The following is a 27,925-nucleotide window of genomic DNA, read 5'->3' on the forward strand; positions in this document are numbered from 1 at the left end:
GGAAGGTATAAAAATCTCATATTTTTAAACGCTTTTTGCCTTGTAGTGAAGATACAAAAAACTGAACAAATTTAAAGAAAAAAATATTTCATTAATTTTGAAGCATTTTTCAGAATTATTAAAGCCAAGTTGACCTTAGTGAATTCAGATTCGTAATTTAAGGACATGCAATCTTTGGCCTCACTACAATATATTTTTCAGTTTAAAATATGAACTTGTGCCAAATTTCAAGTCGATTAGACGCAAATTTGCGACCTAAACTTTGATTACAGAAATGAATCGAGACAGAGAAGGACCGACGTACATACACTGAAAATAAATTCTGTAGTTAAACTAACGCTAAATTCAACTTATTTTTATTGGAAACTAATTATTTGTTTGATGCTAAATCTTATTGTTTTTTTTTTTTCGAATTGTTCCACAGCCTAATGAAATTTTCCTTCTTTTAGGTATGTCTCAAACATTTTATAAACAAACGTGGGTGTAAAGTTCAATGACCGTACACATAAGTTCAATATGAACTAACGCAAAAGAAAATTTTTGTACGATTCCCATAAATAGTAAGAATAGTACTACAGTATGGTTAAAATGACCATGATTTTGGCGCCTATGATTTTCTACTTTATTTTTAGTTCATTTTTTCTTCTATGAACTACAGTTAAAAAGTACAACAGGGTAATAAATTTTCCTGGTTTTAAAAACGCTTTGTGAAAATCTCAAAATGTGGAGTATATTTTGTTCAATTTTCGCACGAGGTAGTTTATTCTTGCTACAAAACAGTTTACTTTTTTTCTTTGTATCTTAGTGGTCCAGTGCATATTATCCAAGGACACAATATGTCTACCTCATCTCCTTTTGGTTGTTGTCACTTATAATACCCTGTTCCACACAGTGGTAACAATGCACCATTAAAAAATTTTGTATGGTATAAATATTTTGGTTGTAGTATATTATTGGCCAATATTGTCATACTCTAGATTGGTTTTATTATCTGTATTTATTAATTATTTACACTGATTTGTTTATACAAATATTATCGTTCAAATGATTTATTTACTTAGATTCCAATTCTGGTATAAGAACTGAACTGAAAAGGTCATTTACCAACCGTATATCATTAGCAGATAATAAATTATATTTTAATGCTTTATTGGTCGATTCAGCAGTAATACTAACCTATAATTTGAATTCATTTATCACACCTTAAATTAGCTTTTGTCACACATGACAGAATCCGAACAGAAAAAATTAAAGAGGAAAAAATTCCATTACGAAAAAAATTATATATGTATATATTTAGCCCCATATTCAAAAAAGCTAAATTGAACCTACTTTTCCCATACAAATTCTGTCTCTCGCTTAAAGTTTGTCTCATTTTGTATCTTTAGTGAGACATCTTGTTGACTTTCTCAGTTTCTTTAAGTAAAAATATCGTCAATATTAATTCACCTCTCCTGGTGTTATTTATCAGTTTTAATTTTCAAATCAATTTATCATTTTCTGCACTTAGCGAAAAATTGGTAATAATTATATTTCTTGTTACTATTTTTATTATATATATATATTCATTAATTCAAAAAGGGGAACTTATACTTGATATTTGAGACATAGGAATATAACAAAAATAAGCCACAACTTGGAATAAGAATTGAGATCTCTATAAATCTGAGTGTCAAGTCACAGAAAAGCGTTTCTTAACATAGCATCCCAGCAACAATGTCCTTCCAAAGATGTTCTCCATTTTAACTGCACAGGAAGTTATTTTAATTCAATTTTTATACCCTCCACCATAGGATGGGGGGTATATTAACTTTGTCATTCCGTTTGTAACACATCGAAATATTGCTCTAAGACCCCATGAAGTATATATATTCTGGGTCGTGGTGAAATTCTGAGTTGATCTGAGCATGTCCGTCCGTCTGTCCGTCCGTCTGTTGAAACCACGCTAACTTCCGAACGAAACAAGCTATCGACTTGAAACTTGGCACAAGTAGTTGTTATTGATGTAGGTCGGATGGTATTGCAAATGGGCCATATCGGTCCGCTTTTACGTATAGCCCCCATATAAAAGGACCCCCAAATTTGGCTTGCGAGGCCTCTAAGAGAAGCAAATTTCATCCGATCCGGCTGAAATTTGGTACATGGTGTAAGTAAAGGGTGATTTGTTAAGAGCTTGATAACTTTTTTTTTAAAAAAAACGCATAAAATTTGCAAAATCTCATCGGTTCTTTATTTGAAACGTTAGATTGGTCCATGACATTTACTTTTTGAAGATAATTTCATTTAAATGTTGACCGCGGCTGCGTCTTAGGTGGTCCATTCGGAAAGTACAATTTTGGGCAACTTTTTCGAGCATTTCGGCCGGAATAGCCCGAATTTCTTCGGAAATGTTGTCTTCCAAAGCTGGAATAGTTGCTGGCTTATTTCTGTAGACTTTAGACTTGACGTAGCCCCACAAAAAATAGTCTAAAGGCGTCAAATCGCATGATCTTGGTGGCCAACTTACCGGTCCATTTCTTGAGATGAATTGTTCTCCGAAGTTTTCACTCAAAATGGCCATAGAATCGCGAGCTGTGTGGCATGTAGCGCCATCTTGTTGAAACCACATGTCAACCAAGTTCAGTTCTTCCATTTTTGGCAACAAAAAGTTTGTTAGCATCGAACGATAGCGATCGCCATTCACCGTAACGTTGCGTCCAACAGCATCTTTGAAAAAATACGGTCCAATGATTCCACCAGCGTACAAACCACACCAAACAGTGCATTTTTCGGGATGCATGGGCAGTTCTTGAACGGCTTCTGGTTGCTCTTCACTCCAAATGCGGCAATTTTGCTTATTTACGTAGCCATTCAACCAGAAATGAGCCTCATCGCTGAACAAAATTTCTCGATAAAAAAGCGGATTTTCTGCCAACTTTTCTAGGGCCCATTCACTGAAAATTCGACGTTGTGGCAGATCGTTCGTCCATTCATGATGAAATGTCAAAGCATACTGAGCATCTTTCTCTTTGACACCACGTCTGAAATCCCACGTGATCTGTCAAATACTAATGCATGAAAATCCTAAACTCAAAAGAATCACCCTTTATATGGTCTTTAACAACCATGCAAAAATTGGTCTACATCGGTCCATAATTATATATAGCCCCCATATAAACCGATCCCCCGATTTGGCTTGCGAGGCCTCTAAGAGAAGCACATTTCATCCGATCCGGCTGAAATTTGGTACATGGTGTTAGTATATGTTCTCTAACAACCATGCAAAAATTGGTCCACATCGCTCCATAATTATATATAGCCCCCATATAAACCGATCCCACGATTTGGCTTGCGAGGCCTCTAAGAGAAGCAAATTTCATCCGATCCGGCTGAAATTTGGTACATGGTGTTAGTATATGGTCTCTAACAACCATGCAAAAATGTGTGCACATCGGTCCATAATTTTGTATAGCCCCCATATAAACCGATCACCAGATTTGTCCTCCGGAAACTCTTGGAAGACCAAAATTCATCTAATTCAGTTGAAATTTGGTACGTGGTGTTAATATATGGCCTCAAACTCCCATGCAAAAATTGGTCGAAATCGGTCCATAATTATATATAGGCCCCATATAAACCGATCCCCAGATTTGACCTCCAGAGCCCCTTGGAAGAGCAAAATTCTTCCCATTCGGTTGAAATTTGGTACGTGATGTTAGTATATGGTATCCAACAACCATACAGGAATTGGTTCCTATCAGCCCATAATTATATATAGCTCCCATATAAACCGATCCCCAGATTTGACCTCCGGTGCCTTTTGGAGAAGCAAAATTAATCCGATCTGCTTGAAATTTGGTACGTGGTGATCGTATATGATATTTAACAACCATGCCAAAAGTGGTCCATATCAGTCCATAATCATATATAGCCCCATATAAACCGATCCCGAGATTTGGTTTTGGAGCCTCTTGGAGGAGCAAATTTCATTCGAGTGAGTTGAAATTTGGTACATTGTGCTAGTATATGGTCGTTAACAACCATGCCTAACTAGGTCCATATCGGTCTATAGTTATATATATATCCCTCAGGTAAATCGATTTCCAATCACACAAAAATTGGTTCATATCAAGTTCATAATTGTATATAGCCCCTATATAAGCGACCGCCATATTTCAATTCTGGTTCTCTATGTACCGTGCAAAAAGTCCATATCAATTCGTAATTATTTGTAGACGTAACTATACATAACTTTTTTGTCTAATATATACCACGTATGGACTAACTCACAAATTAGAAAACGATGTTAAGAAGTTTTAAGATACCACAACCCAAGTATTTCGATTGTGGATGACAGTCTTTCGTAGAAGTTTCTACGCAATCCATGGTGGAGGGTACATAAGATTCGGCCTGGCCGAACTTACGGCCGTATATACTTGTTTTATAACTCGCTTTTTCATATTTTTAATGGGCACTTTTAACTTTTTTATCTCAAATAGATTTAAAATCAGAGTAAGAAGTAATAAAACAATTATTTCAATTTTGTAGAAAAAAAAATGCCAACCCCATTCTAGAAAAAAATTTGGATTTTTGAAAACATTTTAGGTCAAACGTTTCAGACAAACGTTAGAATGCATTAAAAATCATAAAAAATAATGACAACCCAAAACACACCCACACTGTTAGAAAAATATGTTTTTCGTATGTTCCGATATAAACAAAATGTGTTTCGGGCACAAGTTTTAAATACAATATATTTAAGTGCAAACATGTAATGTTCCTAAACTAACACTAAATGTTTGGAACACACATGTTAATATGTTAGAATATATTATGTTTGGGGCATGAATGTTTCATAAAAATAATATGTGTGAATGTAAACATATATAAATTTACAAATTTCAAGTAAACATATATATGTTTACAATTTCTGTGAAACGGTTGTATGTTGTTTCGGAAAACTGTTTCATGATAAGGGCAAAAATGTGATATGCCTAGTCTAAATATTATTTAATTTGAATATTAGAATGAGTATTCGGAGTAAAGAGAATTTTTTTTACCGACCTTAAAGGTAAAAATGAAATTAAGTACAAAACACGATAAGTTTTAAAGGCATTTAAAATGGTGTTAAATGCTAGTAAAAAACGGTTCACGCCTAAATCAATTTTCTTCTTTTGTTAGAGTTTTTGAATTCCTTCCAAAATTTCAAACTTTTTTACCAAACAGTTTTTATACCCACCACCATAGAATGGTGACGGGGGTATACAGCACTAAGTTCGGCCGGGCCGAATCTTAAATACCCACCACCATGAACCAAATATTAGGGCTTCCTTTGAAATTTCAGGAGGGATTGAGGACTTGAGGACACTTCCCGAAGATAAATTTAAAGATTTCACCTATGATGACTATATCAGATTCTGGATTTATAAGAACCATTTTTGTTTGAGTTTTAGAGGAATCATTAACATCTCTTGTAAGTGTGCAAGAAAATTATAAAATAACGTCTTGCTTTGATTTTCACCCGAGAAGTATCTGAAATCTGAAAATTTTACATTGAGTTTCAAGCAATTTTCATGATCAGTGCGCCTTCTATACCCTCATGAAATGAAGTCGGTCTATATGGAGGCATTACCAAAAGGACCGATAAAAACTTAATCCGATACACGTTTTTGGGAGCCTAAATAATATTTACAATTTCAGGCAAATCGCATAAAAACTACGGATTCTAGAAACCCAAGAAGTAAAATCGGGATATCGGTCTATATGGGGGCTATACCAAAACATGGACCGATACTCACCATTTTTGGCACACTCCTTTATGGTCCTCAAATACCTATAAATTTCCAATTTCAGACAAATTGTATTTAAACTACGGATTCTATAAGCCCAAGACCCCAAATCGGGAGGTCGTTTTATATAGGGACCACACCAAAACATGGACCGATACTCACAATTTTTGGCACACGTATTTGGGATCCTACAATACCTCTAGATTTCCAATTTCAGGTAAATTGAATAAAAACTGCGGTTTCTATAAGCCCAAGAAGTAAAATCGGGAGATCGGTCTATATGGGGGCTATACCAAAATATGGACCGATACTCACCATTTTCGGCACACTCCTTTATGGTCCTAAAATACCACTAGATTTCCAATTTCAGGCAAATAGGATAAAAACTTCGGATTCTAGAAGCCCAAGAATTAAAATCGGGAAATCGGTCTATATGGGGGCTATACCAAATATGGACCGATACTTACCATTTTCGGCACACCTCTTTATGATCCTAAAATACCACTAGATTTCCAATTTCAGACAAATTGGATAAAAACTACGGTTTCTATAAGCCCAAGACCCCAAATCGGGAGGTCCTTTTATATGGGGACCATACCAAAACATGGACCGATACTCACAATTTTTGGCATACGTATTTGTGGTCCTACAATACTTCTAGATTTCCAATTTCAGGTAAATTGAATAAAAACTGCGGTTTCTATAAGCCCAAGAAGTAAAATCGGGAGATCGGTCTATATGGGGGCTATACCAAAATATTGTCCGATACTCACAATTTTTGGCACACGTATTTGTGGTCTTACAATACCTCTAGATTTCCAATTTCAGGTAAATTGAATAAAAACTGCGGTTTCTATAAGCCCAAGAAGTAAAATCGGGAGATCGGTCTATATGGGGGCTATACCAAAACATGGACCGATACTCACCATTTTTGGCACACCCCTTTATGGTCATAAAATACCTCTACATTTCTAATTTCAAGCAAATTGGATAAAAACTACGATTTCTATAAGCCCAAGACCCCAAATCGGGAGGTCGGTTTATATGGGGACTATATCAAAACCTGGACCGATATAGCCCATCTTCGAACTTGACCTGCCTGCAGACAAAAGACGAGTTTGTGCAAAATTTCAGCGCGATTGCTTCATTATTGAAGACTGTAGCGTGATTACAACAGACAGACAGACAGACAGACAGACAGACAGACAGACAGACAGACAGACGGACAGACGGACATCGTTATATCGTCTTAGAATTTCTCCCTGATCAAGAATATATATACTTTATATAGTCGGAAATCGATATTTCGATGCGTTATTCCGTTTGTAAATTTCAAACTTTTTTACCAAACAGTTTTTTGTTATAAAATTGTTATTTTTGCAATAAAAAAAATAATATTTTATCCAAAAGCTCAGTCCATTTCGTTTATATCAAGCACTGTTCTTTTCTGGCTGTAAATCTTTAATACCCTACATTTGGAAATTTCATTATAAAAATTTAATATAGTATAAATGTCTAAATTAAAAAAAAAAATTGGTTCGGTCGGAGCAGGGATTGAACCCACGGCCCTTTGCATGCAAGGCCGACATGCTAACCACTGCTCCACGTGGCCAACAAATGTATGTTTCTGTTAAATAATGTTATGTTTGCTTATAACTTATAACCATAATTGTCTACTGGTGACTATAACAGCTACGTAGCCCAGTGGATAGGGTGTTGGCTTACAAACTGTATGGTCCTCGGTTCGATTCTCCGTCCAGGCGAAAGGTAAAAATTAAAAAATTTATAAAATTGAATAATTTCTTCAACATTATTTGTATTACAGGAAAAGATGCCAACAACTAAAAATTTCGTGGAAGTGAAAATTATGTTAGGGAATGAGCACAATCTTCTTTGGGGAAAATTCTTCCAAGCATTTTGGGCTCAAAATGCTTCCAAACATATAATGGATTCACATAAAACAAACATATTAATGTTTCGGCAGTATCCAATAACATATGTGCTTCCTGCAAAATATGTTTGGAACATATGTTAGAGAAGCGATTTTTTTGAGGGTGCATAATTCACATCCAAAACATTAAATTCGAATCACACCTTAATAAGTAATGCAAATTCAGTGCAACGACTGTTGAAAAGGTGGACATCCGTCCTATGACAAACCAATGTTAAATTCATAGCTTCTGCGCCAATTTTGCACCACTTCCGAATCCAAAAATAATATTTTCTCTACAGTTTTGGCGACGCTGTTTTTACTGGGGTACTTTATTTTAAAGATAGGGATATGGTAAATAGGCTTTTACTTAGTTTAAGACCATTTAATTAAACCAAATATATTTCTTTTTCGGTATAGTGCTGACTGTTTTGTTTATATTAACTACACTCAAAAAAAAGTGAACTCTCTATTTCACTAAAGCCAATTTAACTTTATATTAGTTCATAGAATCATTATGTTTGGAAAAAGTTTACTTTACTCAAATAATTTTTTGCGTACGTTAGTTAAATGAACTAAAACACAGGAAAAAATTATACAAAAATAAAGCATAAAGGTTTCCTAATTTCGTATTTCTCACAAAATAGTTCATTATTTCCTTAAATTTGTAAATTTTACCAAAAATGTGTCCATCATGAACTTCGTATGGCACTAAAGACATTCTTGCAATTTTGAACTCCAAGATTTCTCTTAAAACTACAAAATTTTCTTTAATAAGTGCAAAAACTTAGTTATGTCTAATAAATTTTCTTGAATTTGTCGAAAAATATTTACTTATTTTTACCATATCGGAGTGATGCCAGCGCTTGTAATACTGTTTAGTTAAAATTTTCTAAAAAAATTCAAAATTTTCTAAAATTAATCGAAAGTTATCTTTCCTGGTGGGTTCACTGTTTTTTCAGTGTATAAATTCAATGATGTTTTCGTCCTTGTACTCCCTCAAAAACAAATCGCTTCTGTAACATATACTCCCAAACACATTTTGCTTCAAGTATATATATATATTCAGGATTTGTCAAAACAAAATTATGTTTGTATTGTTCAAACATATTATGTTTCACCTTAGGCATATATAGTTTTAAGGAGTCAATTGCTTACATCCATTTTTTGACATGATGCAGCAAATTACTCTAAACATACTAGTGTTTGATTACAATTTAAAAAATGTGTTTATTATTTATTGTATACTCCAAATGTTTAATTATAAACTATACACTCAAAAAAAAGTGAACTCACTATTTCACTAAAGCCAATTTAACTATATTTTAGTTCATGAAATTATTATATTTGGAGAAAGTTTAATTTACTCAAATAATTTTTTGCGTACGTTAGTTAAATGAACTAAAAGACGGAAAAAAAATTATACACAAATGAAGTAAAAAGTTTTACTAAACTCGTACTTCTCACAAAATAGTTCATTATTTCTTTAAATTTGTAAATTTTACCGCAACAGCGTCCATCATGAACTTCGTATGTCACTAAAGAAATTCTTGCAATTTTGAACTCCAATTTTTTCCTTCAAACTACAAAATTTTCTTTAAAAAGTGAAAAAAATTATTTATGTCTAATAAATTTTCTTGAATTTGTCGAAAAATATTTACTTATTTTTGTGATATCGGCGTGATGCCAGCGCTTGTAATACTGTTTAGTTAAAAGTTTCTAAAACTATTCAAAATTTTCTAAAATTAATCAAAAGTTTTCTTCCCGGTGGGTTCACTGTTTTTTCAGTGTATAAAATATAAATGTCAATAAGCAATCACGAACATTTACGTTTTACATATTCCTTAATGTTGAACTTTTAGCCTGACTGTGTAGTGTTGATGTCTTTCATTATTCTTCCATTTGACATCCTTACACCCAGAAAAAAGTGTCTTCGAAACTAAAGGAAAAAATGTTCATCAATTTAGTTTAGCCATTTTATTTCCACTCTGTTAATTTTTTGTGCGAAATAATAAAATTTACTTGTTTCAGTAAAAAAATCCTAAACTGAAAGCATTTACACCCAAAGAAATTTGTTAGTAGGGACAGCAGAAAAGTCTGCTAAAACAGCAGAAAGTCTGCTGAAAAAGGGACAGCAGTCACTGTTTGCTGAAATAGCAAACATTTCCTGCTATTTTTTAAGCTCGACTACACTAAATCATGTTTTATTTTGGCTGAAACAAATAAAAATATCAACTTAGGAGCTATCCTAACATAATTAAAACAATATTTTATGAAAATCTATAGTAATTGATTAAAAATCTGAATATTTATCGAATTGAGGCATAACAGCAAACAAAATGTTTGCTGATCGTATTTATGAGCTTCTCAGTATATTACAGTACTAAAATATTCCAAAAATTACTTTTGGTTCTTAAATATGCTTTGGGGAAAAATGTATAACCTAAAAATTTTATAATTTGTTGTTCATTAGGCTCTGAAGTACAAAAATATAACAGCAGACATCGACTGCTGTTATTTGCAGACTTTTTTCTATGAGTGTATGAATAGTTCATTAACTAGAATAAGGCATGGCATTTTACTAATACTGTTTTCTTCGCTGGGTATAATAATTTACTACTGAAAAAGAAAATTTTATTCTCTGATAACAAAGCATTCGTAAAAAAAAAAACAAAAACCGAACTAAAACCAAGTTTCCTCAAATTTAGTAAGGTTTCTTATAAAATGATAATTCTGACTTCCTTTATTATAGAAAGCTTATCATACATACGAATAACACTTGGCATAAAAAAATATTTTAGTTCATTCGTACTAAGAAGTATTCAATCCTTTCAAAACTTAAGGAAACACACTTGTTAGAATATAGGAAAATTTCCTACATTTCTTTTATCTACCTGTAAACGATACCTGTCATCGATGTAATCGATGTGTTTGCGCGTGGGTTGTTTTTTTTAGTTGGAATCGCGTTGTTATGGTATACGGAGAGATTGTTAAAAATAATATTGTAAAATAATATAATAAAAAACAAATAAGATATATAAAATATTTGTTATTTTAAATTAGTGAGAAAAATGTTCGTTTTTTGAAAATTGGTTTATAAAAAAAGAAGACACCAGCAGAATAACAACCCCTTCATTCGACTTCATTTTGGAATCTTCAATTATGAGGTAATATTCAGTGACGCTAACCTTTTGTGAAAAAATTGGTTTAGGATTTTTTTGTTTATATTTGTAGGTATTGAAATTGTAAAAGGTGCACAACATTGCTAGGCAGCAACTTATTCAAAGTGAAAGGTACTATAAGAAGAAAAATAATGTGTTTTAATATTTCAAGGCCAGTCGATGCTGTTGATTCTATATAAATATATTTAATATATTAATAAAACATGTCCTTTATTGAAGAAAAAATTGCTTATATAAATACATAAAATTGTATTTAAAAACGAAGGTAAGCAGTTCTAAATTTGAAGTAAAAAGTTTACCACAAATATGTAAGATTTGTCCAAATGAATGAAAAAAGTTTAATAAAATCATTCCATATATGAATTCAATTCTGTTAAGTTTTTTCATTCTGTAAATATAGGAAAATGTTAACTAATATATCGAATGCATTCTACCTAATTTCTACGAAAATCACATCGTTCAAACAAATAAAAATGTCTTTGGCGCTATACGAAGTTCAAATTTCTTCACAATGAGTTCATTTTAACTTAAAGAAGGGGTCACTTTTTTCTGGGTGTAGTTTTTCTTTATACTATCTCGCTCTCTTTTTAAACACACATATGTTTGCAAACAATTTCTAAATTAATATATGTTTGCATCCACGCACATTATATTAAAAAACATATTATGTTCCAAACATAATATGTTCTAATATATTAAAATATATGCCGCAAACATGTTATGCTAATTTTTGAACATTATATGCTTGCACTTAAAAATAATGGGCTAAAAATTTGAATTCCAAACATATAATTTTTACACCTAATCTATACATATCTGCATAAATAGTTTTGAAATCTAGCTTTAATTCGATAATTTATTTTTGAGTCATTAAACTGAAATCCTGAGAACTCCTTCCTGAATTTTGTACAATTCGGCATTTTAATATGCCGTTCATAACACGTTTATGAAATACTTAAGATTTATTTATTTCAAAGTGCATTGAGTGTTAAAAATATTATTAGTATAATGTCTCGCTTCTTTGGCTGAATTCAACAATATAAGGACATAATCTTTGCAACAGACTAAGCTTTTTTTCAGTGGATTCAGATATGCATATCTTAATTCCTGAAGATTTTAACGATCCTAACGATTAATGACACACCATTATTGTTTAAACCTTAAATCGAAAACAGCAGCTAAAATCGCAGAGAAAACAAACAAAAGGTATAACACATAAAATAAATCATTACCGATTGTCTCGAATGATTTGCAAAGCAATTAATATTAATTCAAGTATACGTATAAGATTCCCTTTGTATGCTTTATGTAAAAGGATTATTTAGCTGATCATTTTGTTTGCGATTATAATGACAAATGTTATTTTAGAGTTAATAATAACAGTTACGGTATGTCTTTCGTTAATTCAATATTTCAATTCCAGTTAAAGGAGAAGTAACTTTAAATTATGTCCATAGGTTGAAACAATCAAATATATCTTCTTAGATGTCAACAAAAATAAATGTATACACATTTAAAATTTACCGAACCTTAAAGAGGGATCATACACAGAAAAAATATTATCACGAGGCCAAAGATAGAATACGCATTTCAATGAGATAAAGTTGAGATATTTCACTTAAAATTAATATCTTTACATGAAAGAAAATTTTGTTTGACTAAGGTCAACCTTAATAATTGACCACAAAGCTAAAAAGTCTTCAACATATAGGAAGACTTTTTAAGAGAATAAGATAATTTCTATATGCAGTCGAGTCTAAATTTGGAAATTAATGGACTTTGAAAAATGCAAAAAAAAACGAGAAAATTTGTTTCCTACACGCTCACAAAAAATCGCTTCTGTAACATATACTCCCAAACATATTTTGCTTCAAGCATATACATTTTTGGGTATTGCCCAAACATTTATATGTTTGATCTCTTCCAATATATAATATGTTTGAGAGCATATTGGTCTAAACAATATATGTTTGGGTAGTCTAAGTTCCAAACATTTTGTATTTTTGCATCCAAATTCAATAATGTTGTCTTCCAAAAAACAATATGTTATTATGTGAACATATGATATGTTTGGAAGCATTTTGCACCCAAAAATATTATATGCTTACAAAAAATTCTCCCAACCAATATTATGCTCAAAATTTTATTTATTTATTTATATATTTACAATCATAATGAATTATGAAAATAAACAGGTAATATAGGTGCTAACAACATAGGTTTTCGACCTGAATGCTCAAAATTTTGTTTCTGCCCAATTGTATATTCCCCCACATCTTTCTCACTTCCACGAGATTTTTTAGTTCTTAGCACCTTTTTCTGTAATACAAACATTGTAGAAGAAATTATTCAATTGTATGATTTTTTTATTTTAATTTTACCTTTTGCCGGGCGGGGATTCGAACAGCGGACCACACAGTTTGTAAGGATCAAAGAAGTAGCTGATGAATTGCCCAAGGAAAAATAAAATGTTAATTTTGTAATAACAAGCAACAACCACCAACTTAATTCAATATCGCTCCCTGTTAAATAGCGCTCCAAGCTACTAAACACATATATGTTTATAGGCTATTTCTAAATTAATATATGTTTGCATCCAAGCATATTATATTTACAAACATTTTATGTCCCAAACATAATATGTTCTAACATATTAACATATATGTCCCAAACATGTTATGCTAGTTTATGAACATTATATGCTTGCACTCAAAAATATTGTGTTTAAAAATTTGTGTTCCAAATATATAATGTTTATAGCCAAACATATGAAAAACAGTCTTTTTCATCCGTGTAGTATCAAGTACGTGAAACTCAAATTTAAAAGAGATGGTATTCTTATTCAGTTCTCCGCTTCTTTGGCTCGGAATACAAAAATCATTAAAAAACAATGTAAAAAATCTTTGGAACCGGATAAGCTTTCGTTTCAATGCAGTGAACTAGTAATCGACTAGTCGAATATTTGACGAGAAGTTTTCCCGTACCAACAAGACTCGGTATTATCACTGTCTTCGGTTTTGGAAAGAGAAGAAAGTAAGCAAATGTTTGAGAATTTAGAATCGAGATATTGTTCATCGGTAGCCACTACACGCAAAAAATAATTCTTTCCTCCCAATCGAAGTTAAAAAAAAAATATCTTTCCCATTTGCTTTTCGTTGTAATGAAGTTTGTTTGGAAGAGAAGTATGTACTTTTTGTGATAAACGTTGATTCTTTTGCAGGATATAAAAACAATTTCTTAAAGACTAACACCAAAAATTGTCCTTTCTGGCTAATTACATCTTTCCTCACATATTTCTCACTTCCACGAGGCCTTTTAGTTCTTAGAACATTTCTCTGTAATATAAAGAATGTAGACGAATTATTAGATTTTATATATTTTTAAAATTTTTATCTTTCGCCTGAGGGAGAATCGAACCGTGGACCCTACAGTTTTTAAGCCAACACACTATCCACTGAACTACCTTTCGCCTGGACGGAGAATCGAACCGCACACCATACCGTTTGTAAGCCAACACATTATCCACTGGACTACGTAAATATTGTTGTCGCCAACAGACAATTATCACTAAATCCATCAACGTACAAGCAACGCAAACAGTCAAGCATTTATATTTATAAAGCATAGTTTTCGGCGCCCAGGGACCGATGTAAAAAAACTTTATTTGACAAAAACATACATTTAGTTGGCCACCGTGGAGCAATGGTTAACATGCCCGCCTTGCATACAAAGGGTTGTGGGTTCAATCCCCACCTCGACCAAACACAAAAATTTTTTTTTACATATATTTTTAATATACAGTAATCCCTCGATTTACGAACGACATAAACCGAATTAACAATTGCTCATACTTACTCCTAAGTCAATTTATGTATGTATGTGCGTGTACATAATAAAATACTTAAAAAATAAAGGTAATTCAGCAATTTCGGTAAGAAATTCAGAAAAAAGATATGATATGGACCAATTTTTGTGTGATTGGGGATCTATTTATCTGAGGGCTATATATAACTATAGACCGATATGGACCTAGTTAGGCAAGGTTGTTAACGGCCATATACTAGGACAATGCACCAAATTTCAACTGACTCGGATGAATTTTGCTTCTTCAAAAGGCACCGGAGGTCAAATCTGGGGATCGCTTTATATGGGGGCTATATATAATTATGAACCGATGTGAGTCAATTTTTGCATGGTTGTTAGAGGTCATATGCTGACATCATGTACCAAATTTCAGCCGGATCGAATGAAATTTGCTTCTCTTAGAGGCTCCGCAAGCCAAATCTGGGGGATCGGTTTATATGGGGGCTATATATAATTATAGACCGATGTGGACCAATTTTTGCATGGTTGTTACGTACCAAATTTCAGCCGGATCGGATGAAATTTGCTTCTTTTAGAGCATCCGCAAGCCAAATTTCCGTTTATATGGGGGCTATACTTAAAATGGACCGATATGGCCCATTTGCAATACCATCCGACCTACATCAATAACAACTACTTGTGCCAAGTTTCAAGTCGATAGCTTGTTTCGTTCGGAAGTTAGCGTGATTTCAACAGACAGACGGACATGCTCAGATCGACTCAGAATTTCACCACGACCCAGAATATATATACTTTATGGGGTATTAAAGCAATATTTCGATGTGTTACAAACGGAATGACAAAGTTAATATACCTCCATCCTATGGTGGAGGGTATAAAAATGTTTCGATGTCATCATCGTTGATACTTATTTTACTTATGGAAGGCGTTTCTGATAAAGTGGACAAAAAAAATCGACGACGTAAATCGAAGTTTGATGGAACAAAAAATTTGACGACCTAAATCGAAACAACGTAAACCGAGACGACGTAAATTCAAAAATCGATTACTGTATTCAAAAAATGTTCGGAAGATTCCGAAAAGATGTTCGACAAAATTTAGGTTAGGTTAGATGGGATAATCTACCGCTGAAAAACTTTTTGGTGTTTGGTCGAAACTTAGTGTGATCCCACGACCCTGTGTATGCAAGGTGGGCATGCTAACCATTGTACCACGATGGCTCCCTTATTAAAGACTTAAAGTCAGAAAAGATCAGTACTTGATATAAACGAAATGGACTGTGCTTTTGGATCAAAATTTATATTATTCTATTAAATAAATAAATAAAAATAAATTAAAATATTTTAACAAAAAAAATTTTTTTGGTGATAAAAAAAATTTTAATTTTCGAAGAAATTAAAAAAATCTCAAACAAACGAAAAACGTTATCGGTACACGTTTTCCAAACGCTCATTTGTTTCTTTGCGTGTATGGAATGAAATTTTGACATGAATATAGTTTTGTTACTGTCTTCTGCTCTGGCTATTCAATACCACTGGCAGGGTCTTTTATATTGGGAACACTTTGTATTCTTTACCCTGCACTAAAATAGTTCTGAACTTATTTGGATAAAATTGCCCTTAATCTGATAAACAAGACATAGCAACTAAATTCCTCACTCTATGATGAACCCACGTCAACGTCTCTTGTCAATTTGCTACTTCTTGTTCTTCTCACTGAAATCATTTTAAATGAGCCATCACCTCAACATATGTCGTACAACTTGTGTGATAGAGCTCAACAACTAGCAGACAAGCAAGTAGTTATGTTGTTGACGTTTTAACAAAAACCTGATTAACCGACAGCAATGATGAGAGTATGTTGGATTCAAGCCAAATCCAATGACACCGGTGCATACACATATCTACAACCATCCATCTCTCCACAGGCAAAAAGAAGTGAGGAGCCGAATGGAAGAAAGGGAGACGCTATGCATGTTCGTCACACTACCTCCATAGTGATATGAATTACATTTAATTCACATTACCATCATCAAGCCTTGCTATATGCAATTTGTTTTAGATTCAGTTATATTTAGGGATGCCAGATTTTGAAGAGGCAAAAAGAGCACATTCAGCTTATAAAAAGAGCACATACGAAAAAAAGAACACACTTTTTCAAATAAAATAAAAACATTTAATTCCAATTTATTGAAAGATAATTCATTTAAACATAACAAAAAGTTTCATAAAATAACCCACTTTCAACTCAAGCTAATTTTCTTACAATACTTTGTAAGTAATTTTTTGGTGTTTTTGTGAAAAATTTTATTGAAAGAAGTTTGTTCACATTTAGAACAGAGTACAAAGTGAAGAAGCAACATCGGCGTGCTCTTCTTCGACTCTGATATATAAAGTAAAACACTATTGAATTAGAAAATAACGGCGTAGGAAAATTTCGTAGTGAGACATTTACGTATGTTCAGTTTACTTTTACCATTTATTGAATCGCGTTGGAGTAACATTTGTTGTGATGCATAAAAAGAGCACAAAAAGAGTACTTAACAAAAAATAGAGCACTTTTGCGTGCTCTTTTAGCCATCTTGTTTTAAGAGCACATTTTGTAAAAAAGAGCACATGTGCTCTTTAAAAGAGTACGTCTGGCATCTCTAGTTATATTTAATTTTGTTTTTTCGATGCCAATGTGACATCGTGAAATGTGACAGTCAACAAAACAAAAAAAAAATCGAGAACTTGATTTGGCAGCCTGTTTGAATGTTCATTCGTGTGCCCCTGGCCGTAGTATTTCATTTCTGTTTATTTTGTTTGTGTTTTTGTTTTAGTCCAAGGCAAATAAAATCCATTGATCGGTGGTCATCGAAATGATAACTCGTAGAGGCGTGTTTACTTTTGTCTTTTTTTTTTGAAATTCAGTTAAAGTTGATGGTTTCATGCCGTAAACGTCCTTGCACTTCCTTGCTTTGAATTTATGTTGCAATTACTGTTAAATCGTGAAACGAGGAACATTCATGAAGGAAGGTGTATTGAATGCTATTGATTTTAGTTTAAATCCAATAATCTTTATTTATTACATTGACTCTGGTTAGGTTATAATATTATTTTGTTAAGGGCGTTATCGGCCATTTGCACACTTATGACTGTCAATTTGTATGGTTTTTTTTTTTTTAATTTGTAACGGTAGCATCATAGGTTGGAACGTGGAATAAATGACATAAAAGGATAACACTGAAATAGGAGGGCATATCCGGTTCCAAAAAATTTGTATCTACACTAATGAGTTCGATATGGATTCCGAGTCAATGAAACGGGGAATTTAACTAAAGGCGCAAGTCTGTTTTAAATTTGAAATATTCGTACTTGAAACATTTATGTATTGTTTTTATACCCCCCACCATAGGATGGGGGGTATATTAACTTTGTCATTCCGTTTGTAACACATCGAAATATTGCTCTAAGACCCCATAAAGTATATATATTCTTGGTCGTGGTGAAATTCTGAGTCGATCTGAGCATGTCCGTCCGTCCGTCCGACTGTTGAAATCACGCTAACTTCCGAACGAAACAAGCTATCGACTTGAAACTTGGCACAAGTAGTTGTTATTGATGTAGGTCAGATGGTATTGCAAATGGGCCATATCGGTCCACTTTTACGTATAGCCCCCGTATAAACGGACCCCCAAATTTGGCTTGCGAGGCCTCTAAGAGAAGCAAATTTCATCCGATCCGGCCGAAACTTGGTACATGGTGTCAGTATATGGTCCCTAACAACCATGCAAAAATTGGTCCACATCGGTCCATAATTATATATAGCCCCCATATAAACCGATCCCCCGATTTGGCTTGCAGAGCCTCTAAGAGAAACAATTTTCATCCGATCCGGCTGAAATTTGGTACATGGTGTCAGTATATGGTCCCTAACAACCATGCAAAAATTGGTCCACATCGGTCCATAATTATATATAGCCCCCATATAACCCGATCCCCCGATTTGGCTTGCAGAGCCTCTAAGAGAAACAATTTTCATCCGATCCGGCTGAAATTTGGTACATGGTGTTAGTATATGGTCTCTAACAACCATGCAGAAATTAGTCCATATCGGTCCATAATATAGCCCCCATATAAACCGATCACCAGATTTGACCTCCGGAGCCTCTTGGAAGACCAAAATTTATCTGATTCAGTTTAAATTTGGTACGTGATGTTAATATATGGCCTCAAACACCCATGCAAAAATTGGTCGATATCGGTCCATAATTATATATTGGCCCCATATAAACCGATCCCCAGATTTGACCTCCGGATCACCTTGTAAGAGCAAAATTCTTCCCATTCGGTTGAAATTTGGTACGTGATGTTAGTATAGGTATCCAACAACCATGCAGGAATTGGTTCCTATCAGTCCATAATAATATATAGCTCCCATATAAACCGATCCCCAGATTTGACCTCCGGTGCCGTTTGGAGTAGCAAAATTCATCCGATCTGGTTGAAATTTGGTTTGTGGATGACAGTCTTTCGTAGAAGTTTCTACGCAATCCATGGTGGAGGGTACATAAGATTCGGCCTGGCCGAACTTACGGCCGTATATACTTGTTTTTTTTTTGTGATTTTTTCATAATGTAGTGTCAATGTCCAAATTCAAGTTTGATTTCAAAATAATTAAGAAACCAAAGCTGTTTTCTAGAATTTTTCTGGCTTCTGACCCCAAATTGGCAAGCTTTCGTCCCCAAAGATCCCCAATTTAAAGTAAAACTCCTCAGAAAAATACCTAATAAATTGTTGACAAATTTTTATAAAAACAATAAAGAAATATGCTCTGCTGTAGAAAATGAGTAATAATCTTAAAATTGAAAAATATTTAAAATTTAAAGATTTCGAAACACGGAAATACATCTAAATACTCAAGTAATGAAATCAGGTAGTAGATCACTATTAAGGTAAACAATCTTCATCATTTCCATATTTATGGGATATATTGTCCGAATCTGTGAGGAACACTGATGAAGGGGCAACATCCCGGCTAGCATTTTTGACGTTTTTTAAGCACATTCGAGTCTTTTTCGAGTCTACTTGGTGATTAAAAAGACAGAATGTGAGTTCATTTTATGAACATAAAAGACTCTTATGTCGGGAGAAAAACGTGATTACCCGCGACTCTTCTTTATAAATCATTTATGAGTCTTCTTCTATATTATTTTAGAGACTTTTTCGAACCATTTTCTAGTAGTATTAAAGGCTTTTTTGAATCGTTTTTGATCAGTTTTAGTCTTAATACACCTCATCTGGGATTCTCTTTTGAGCTATTTTTTGGTCCTGTAACTGTTTAAGCAGTTTTTTTTTTATCAGAAAAAGTACTCGAAGATGACTCTGCTAGACGGTTTTTGTCAGATTCTTGTTATTTTTTGTTGTATTTTATAACGAACTCATTTTACGCCCATTAGCGTGAGTCATTTTCGTATCGTATTATAATCACGTAACTGACATAGCAGTTTTTGATCTAAAGTACTCGAATATGACTCATTGAGATGATTTTTGTCAAAACAATCACCCAAGTGCTAGCTGGGATTTAGCCCCAAGTCCTCGGGCGCAATGGTTAGCATACCCGCCTTGCATACACAAGGTCGTGGGTTCGATTCCTGCTTCGACCGAACTCCAAAAAGTTTTTCAGCGGTGGATTATCCCACCTCAGTAATGATGGTGACATTTCTGAGGGTTTCAAAGCTTCTCTAAGTGGGTTCACTGCAATGTGGAACTCCGTTCGGACTCGGCTATAAAAAGGAGGTCCCTTATTCATTGAGCCTAACATGGAATAGGGCAGCACTCAGTGATAAGAGAGAAGTTCACCAATGTGGTATCACAATGGACTGAATAGTCTAAGTGCGCCTGATACATCGGGCTGCCACCTAACGTAACTTAGGCCCGAGTCCTCACGAAATTACTTCACAAAAATGCCTTAGTCTATCTGAGTAAAATTATATATTAGCGCTTCTGCCCCAAAATAACTCAAATTTAAGGAAATTCCCCACCAAATCATAAATTTCGTCCCGATCTAAGAAAAAATATCCCCATAATGGGTGATATGGTCAAAATTTGGTCAATATAAACTTGACGTATTTCTTTCAATTTTGCATTTAAAAAACCTGAACACCCCTCATTTTGAAGGTGTGTGTGTGTGTAGAATGTTGCTCCTATTTTGATTTTGGAATTCACTTTTCAGTTGTCAAAATGCCGTCCAAGCAAGAAGAGCAGCGTATCAAAATTTTGCTCGCGCATCGCGAAAATCCGAGCTACTCGCACGCAAAGCTGGCAAAATCGCTAAAAGTTGCCAAATCAACCGTTACAAATGTAATTAAAGTGTTTGGGGAACGTTTGTCGACAGCCAGGAAGTCTGGATCGGGGGGAAATCGAAAACCGGAAGCCGCTGAGACGACAAAGAGAGTTGCCGGTAGTTTAAAGCGAAACCCTAACCTCTCTCTCCGAGATGCCGCAAATAAGCTGGGTGTATCGTCTACAACCGTGCATCGAGCCAAAAAACGAGCCGGACTATCGACTTACAAGAAGGTAGTGACTCCAAATCGCGATGATAAACAAAATACGACGGCCAAAGCGCGATCCCGGAGGCTGTACACGACGATGCTGACGAAGTTTGGCTGCGTGGCAATGGACGACGAAACCTACGTCAAAGCCGACTACAAGCAGCTTCCGGGACAGGAGTTTTATACGGCAAAAAGAAGGGGAAAGGTAGCAGATATTTTCAAGCACATAAAACTGTCAAAGTTCGCAAAGAAATATCTGGTTTGGCAAGCCATCTGTTGCTGTGGCTTGAAAAGCAGCATTTTCATAGCTTCCGGGACTGTCAACCAAGAAATTTACGTGAAAGAGTGTTTGAATAAACGTCTGCTGCCTTTCCTGAAGAAACACGGTTGTTCCGCACTGTTTTGGCCGGATTTGGCATCTTGCCATTACGGTAAAAAGGCCATGGAGTGGTACGCCGCCAACAACGTGCAGGTGGTTCCCAAGGACAAGAACCCTCCCAACACGCCAGAGCTCCGCCCAATTGAGAAATACTGGGCTATTGTCAAGCGGAACCTAAAGAAGACAAAAAAAAACTGCTAAGGACGAGCAGCAGTTCAAGGCAAACTGGCTTTCTGCGGCGAAGAAGGTGGACAAGGTGGCTGTACAAAATCTGATGGCAAGTGTCAAGCGTGAGGCCCGGCAATTCGGATTTGGAAAAGCGAAAGCCTAATTGAATATTTTTCCTGAATTTTATACTAATTGAACTTGAAAAAGAAATTTAATTTGATTTTTTAAATAAACGATTTCACCGATTTACACGCGTTTTCCCTTGACCAAATTTTGACCGTATCACCCTTTATTGGAGTAGAATCCGCAACACTGACCCATGTTTTGGTTCATATCGGTAGGGATGAGTTTTTATAGCTGACCCTATTGAATACCTTCGATAGTTCATTGCATTGGATAGTTTTGAGCTCTTGTTGACATTGGTAAATTGAGGTGTTGCGCCGGCTCGGAGACCATGAGAAATGACTCTCTTTTTCGATCTATCACTCACGAGATGCTCTACAAACGGTTGGAATATTTCGAGTATCTCCACCACCGTCATATCGCCAAAAGTGACTGAGATCCCATCATCTCTTGTGGATCTTAATGTTAACCACAACTTAGCTGTGTTCCGCTTAAACTCGTCGACTATCATACTAATTGGTAGATTCCGTAGGGTGTCTATGGCGCTCATCTGTGAGTCCACCGCGTTTGCGGGGAAGTTGGACGTCATATGGGTAATGAAACGGTATGAAGCGAGCGGCTGCTGCGTTGATGATACTCCGGAACACCCTCTAGGAAAAACGATAAACGGGGGCAGGAGCTAACAGAAGCGGCGATTGGTGTACTCTTGCCGAAGCCATCCCGTCTGGTTTATTTCTGACTGGTAAACTCCGGCATCCAAAGGTTATGAAATCGGAGAGTTGGTCAATGATGAAAATTATGAGAAGGTGGTCAGACCCCCAGTGAAATGAGGTATTGCCAGGACACATGCCATTAATAAGACCAGGTGACGCCAAGAAAATGTCTACCGAACTGCAACAATCGCAATCTGTCTGTTCTGCCAAAGCTATGCCTTTTGGTAACGCTAAGGAAATGTCAGACGAACTGCTACAATCATCCATAATTCTCGTGGGAGCCTTTAGTTTACGGTGCAAAATGTGGAGTCACCGATCTACTCTGTCAAAGCTATGCCTTTCTGCTCATTACCTAAGATAGAATACCAAAGATCATGGAGTGCATTGAAGTCCCCTAGCACCAATCGGTTATGCTATAATCTGCAGCACAGTCGCCAACCGACGGTATTTACACATTGAATATGTCTATCTTGTCAGCCCAGATTTGATATACCTCCTTTCATTCCATATCTGTAGTGTCTGGCACAAGCACTCATCGAAACCCAACTGTTTTCGACAGACTGAACGTTAGTTCGGTATATTTCTCACCAGAATATACTTCCTCCACTGAAAGATGGACGGATGGAAGCCATATAAGTATCGTGAATTTGGCAGTTCGTGGCAGTAATCGACTATAGAAAAAATTTCTTTGCATATTTTAAAGCTGTATAAGTGCCGGCTACAAAAAAGAAGTGAAAATAGTTCACAAATATTGTATGGGACTTGCAGTAAGGCATCGATCACATTCAAAATCTCAACGAATTTAGGATCCGCATTATCACACTTTCATCATAATAGGAATAAATTTAATTTAGATGTGGTACAATATGAAAAAATGTAAACATTATGGCATTTGATACAAAAGCGTAATCGCCGGAATAAAGTGGCTGAAACAGTGTGTGGTGCCACACTGATCATACCACATGTATAGTACTCCTTATATTTACTCTTTTTAGTATAACAGTGAGGTTATTTACATTGAAGTATAAATGCAAACTATATTGACTTTAATATTATTAACTGGTCACAAACATTTAAACCTGTTATAACAGTTACACATAGCTGACCATATCTATTATCCATTTTCATTTTAGACTATTGTCTTCCTGAGCAAAGCTAAGGCAACATGTCGTATTCCATGCTAGTTTTATTGGTAAGTATGAAATAACCATTTATTTTTCAAAATCATTTTTTAATTTCAATTTCTTCGTAGACCGTGCTCGGTTGTAGTCTTTTGTTACCCACACAAGTGTTGGGTCATGGACGATTGATGGATCCTCCGGCACGTAATGCTATGTGGCGTTTCGGTTATCCAAATCCTGTCAACTATAATGATAATGAACTATTTTGTGGTGGTTATGCTGTCCAATGGGAACAAAATAAAGGTCAATGTGGTGTATGTGGCGATGCATATCATCTGAAGACGCCAAGACCTCATGAAGCGGGTGGAGAATTTGCCAAAGGCATTATATCAAGATATTATACAGCTGGTCAGGTAAGGAGATATGTTATGTGATTGTATCCCATGTTAAAATTATCTGAAGAGGAGGATAGTCAATTAGGTTCTATAATTTTATGGATATATGGTAGATGAAACGAAGTGTTACTAAGTTCACACTGGTGCAACTGTCAAACGAGAAATTACCAAGAGCATTTGTGTCTATGCTTGTGGTTAATAATAACAAGATTGACAACAGATGGCGTAGTTCGGGACATACGCATCGGACTATACTGAAATTATATTCATAACCTTAATACATAGCATTAATTTTCAGCATGTGGCATTTGACCGGAAGACATAGAACGTCCAGGACAGCCGATGAAGGTTAGGTTAGGTGGCAGCCCGATGTATCAGGCTCACTTAGACTATTCAGTCCATTGTGATACCACATTGGTGAACTTCTCTCTTATCACTGACTGCTGCCCGATTCCATGTTAAGCTCAATGACAAGGGACCACCTTTTTATAGCCGAGTCCGAACGGCGTTCCACTTTGCAGTGAAACCACTTAGAGAAGCTTTGAAACCCTCAGAAATGTCACCAGCATTACTGAGGTGGGATAATCCACCGCTGAAGAACTTTTTGGTGCTCGGTCGAAGCAGGAATCGAACCCACGACCTTGTGTATGCAAGGCGGGCATGCTAACCATTGTACAACGGTGGCTTCCTTGGCCGATGAAGAAGAAGGCCTTACTCGATGAGAACTCATGTTAAACGCAAGAAGAACTTGCCACATTGTTCAAAGATACACGACAAGACATTTCCATCGGTTGAAACTATTGGGAATGATTCAAAAGCAAGGAACTTGGGTACCGCATGAGTTGGAGCCCTGAAACGTCGAAATGCAATTTGTTTACTTGCTTCAACCGCTGCTCCAAAGGCAACAAAGGAATGCTTTTTGTATGGTATGTGTACTGGTGATGAAAATTAGATCTACTACGACAATCACAAAAATCATATGGCCGAATATCCATGGAAAGAAGCCTATGCTGTATATGTGGGATCAGCTGGGTGTGGAGTGTGGAAGAAAAAGTTGTAATAGTGTGTCATACTTCAGCCAGATCAAGGAATTTAGTCGCTGGGTCCCTCGAGTGATCTGGTTGTGAAGCGAGAAGGTTTGGTTGGGCAAGCGAAAAGGTGGCGCGTGTCATGTGGCCCTTGGTTACAGATAGGACGCAACTCTGCTTTCAATCACTGATAGGAAGGAATTGAGGCGGCTGCACTTGTCAGATCTCAGTTGGGCCAAAAATACTACAGTCTGCCAAAACTACTGTAGGTCTCTTTCTTCCGGTGCTATGGACGATGGTCGAACTCCGAGAATAGGAATAACTTTTAGCTTCTCACAGATTCTACTGCAGTATCCCCATGAATCCTTTTCAGATCTGTATTGCATACAGTCTGATTTAGAGGCACTATTTTGCAGCGCTGGATCTCGAACTATAGATAATGCAGATCAACCTTTACATTTCTGGGTGGTTGTTCTTTATCCATAAGATGGTGGTTTGGATGATTATTGCCATTAACAACCCAAGAGATACTGCTTTGGCAACATATAATTGTGTCTACGCTCTGCGATGATCTTTGTCTCCATATAAAGATGATCGATAAAGGTGTACTGCGAAGACATCCTATCACAATTCTAAGGCAACGTTCTGGCAGACCTGCATGTTATTTCACTGCGTATCACTTGTCTATGGTTTCAACCCTGGCGCTGCGTAGTTTACCACTGGGTGGCCAATTACCTTATAGGTAGTCAACATGGTTTCTTTATCCGCGCCCCAAGGGCTGTGGGCAAGTGATTTGAGGACCTTGTTTCTACAACGGAGCTTGTCACAAATTGCAGTGGTACGGGCAAACAACTTGAAAAGGTTGTCGAATGAAACGTACGTTGCGGGATTCTGCAGCAGGGTAAAGTTCGACCACATGTTGCAAAACCTATAAAAACTTATGTGGACACACTCAAATGGGAATTCCTATCCCACCCACCATGTAGACAGTGCTCTCTCTCTCTCTCTCTGATTTCCACTTGATCCGATTGATGATGCATAACCTGACTGATCAACATTTTCGTTATTTGGAGGAAGTTTGTTCGATTTGCGAATTAAGCCCAAGGACGACTCGTTTTTGTCGCGGAAAAGATGGGGAAACATAATGGCTGGAGATGGACAATACTCTGTTACAATTTATTTTTGGAATAAATTTTCAAACATTTGACAAAATTCTACATTTAATATGCGCTCCCGACATACAAATTTAAAGTATAAAAATCTAAAACAAAAATAATATTTTTTTTTTTTGTTTTAAAATTTTTATAGGAAATCGACGTAGAGGTGGAATTAACAGCAAACCATTATGGACGTTTCGAAATGTTTTTATGTCCCAACAATAATCCACGCAAAGAAGCCACCCAAGAATGTTTCGATCGTTATCCACTGTATATCTCTGGCAGTAGGGAACATCGTTTCTTGATACCTCGGGATACTAAAAAGAAGGATATCTTCCGTTATCGGGTACGATTGCCACCCTATGTCACCTGCACACAATGTGTATTGCAGTGGACCTATTACACGGCAAATATGTGGGGTACATGTTCCAATGGTACTGAAGCGGTAGGATGTGGCAAGGCTGGTAAGTAGTAACAATAGATGATAAAGAAGACCTAAAGGAAGTCATGGTAATCTACAATACATTCGATATAACTTTTTTTCTATCAATTCAATTACAGAAACTTTCCGTAATTGTGCTGACATTGCTATTGTCTCCAATACTGGTGGTGGTCTTCCACCAATCTTTGTCAATAAAAAGAATCCTTATCTTTTGTACTACAGAGATTACAGAGCTCCCGAGGAAAGCAATGTATTCCCTCTTATTGTCAGGTAAGTGTTAACAAAGATCAAAAAAGATAATTAAAAAGTATTAAAAAAAATCTCCAATACACCATGATTTATATATCTCATCTATGACTTCTTTGCTTTTTATAGAAACTCCTCAAGGCATTAGTTGCTAAAAGATGGAGCTTTGAGAAATACATATCGCTTTTATGATTACTTCATTCTCTGCATATTTCTTTTTTGAGCAAAACAAAAATTGAATGACCTCAATGTTGATTTGCAAAACAGCCTCAGGTGCTTTTAGAGCCTCATCACGCAAAACATCCTTACACGTACATACCCCCATCTGCACATATGTAGTTTTTTACATCACAACTCAAATATATCCTATGCCATATACGCTATCACTGAAGATTTTTCATTCCACCACAAAAACAAAGCTTTTTTGAACACATATACCAAATACACAAACTGCATTATTTACCAAAACCACAAGAAAGATTTATTACCAAAACAATGTATTTATAACCATTAACATCAAATTTGTATTGCTCATTACTGTTTTTTTTTTAAATACATATTATTATTGTTTAATTTTAAGTTGTAAATTTTATACAAATGGATTGGGTTTACAAAGTTAAGTTAACAATAGATCGTTAGATCTAGAAACAAAATATTTCAACAATAAATATATCTTACAAAACTATACTACTATGTTGTTTTATTTATATGTAGATTTATTTGGTTATGGTCCTATACCACTTTAATTTATTAAGAACACTTTTGTAAATATTATGTATTTTTTTCCCCAATTTAAAACTAACGCTTTATAGCTTATTCGTGTGGCAACTGTAAGTAGCGCCATCTATCGGTGCATAGTAAAAACTTAAAATATAACGGTTTTGGTTACACTTTCAAACACTGATATTTATGT

The 27,925-nt window shown here is 35.2% G+C and overlaps 1 protein-coding gene across 2 annotated transcripts in view; it reads left to right on the forward strand.

Moving 5' to 3' along the window:
* Positions 1–27,925, forward strand: part of LOC142228805 (uncharacterized) — a 98,409-nt gene that overhangs the window by 58,537 nt on the left and 11,947 nt on the right. The window contains exons 2-6 of one of the 2 annotated variants that reach the window (XM_075299326.1): positions 23,757–23,815; positions 23,876–24,157; positions 26,476–26,788; positions 26,886–27,036; positions 27,142–27,585. In XM_075299326.1, coding sequence (XP_075155441.1) covers positions 23,789–23,815; positions 23,876–24,157; positions 26,476–26,788; positions 26,886–27,036; positions 27,142–27,160 — 792 coding nt within the window. In that variant the 5' untranslated portion in view covers positions 23,757–23,788 and the 3' untranslated portion in view covers positions 27,161–27,585. Of the gene's footprint in view, positions 1–23,756; positions 23,816–23,875; positions 24,158–26,475; positions 26,789–26,885; positions 27,037–27,141; positions 27,586–27,925 lie in introns of those variants that run through there. The other variant, XM_075299324.1, reaches the window with a different exon arrangement.

This window comes from Haematobia irritans, chromosome 3 (genome assembly GCF_050003625.1).
Source record: "Haematobia irritans isolate KBUSLIRL chromosome 3, ASM5000362v1, whole genome shotgun sequence".
Lineage (NCBI taxonomy): Eukaryota > Metazoa > Arthropoda > Insecta > Diptera > Muscidae > Haematobia > Haematobia irritans.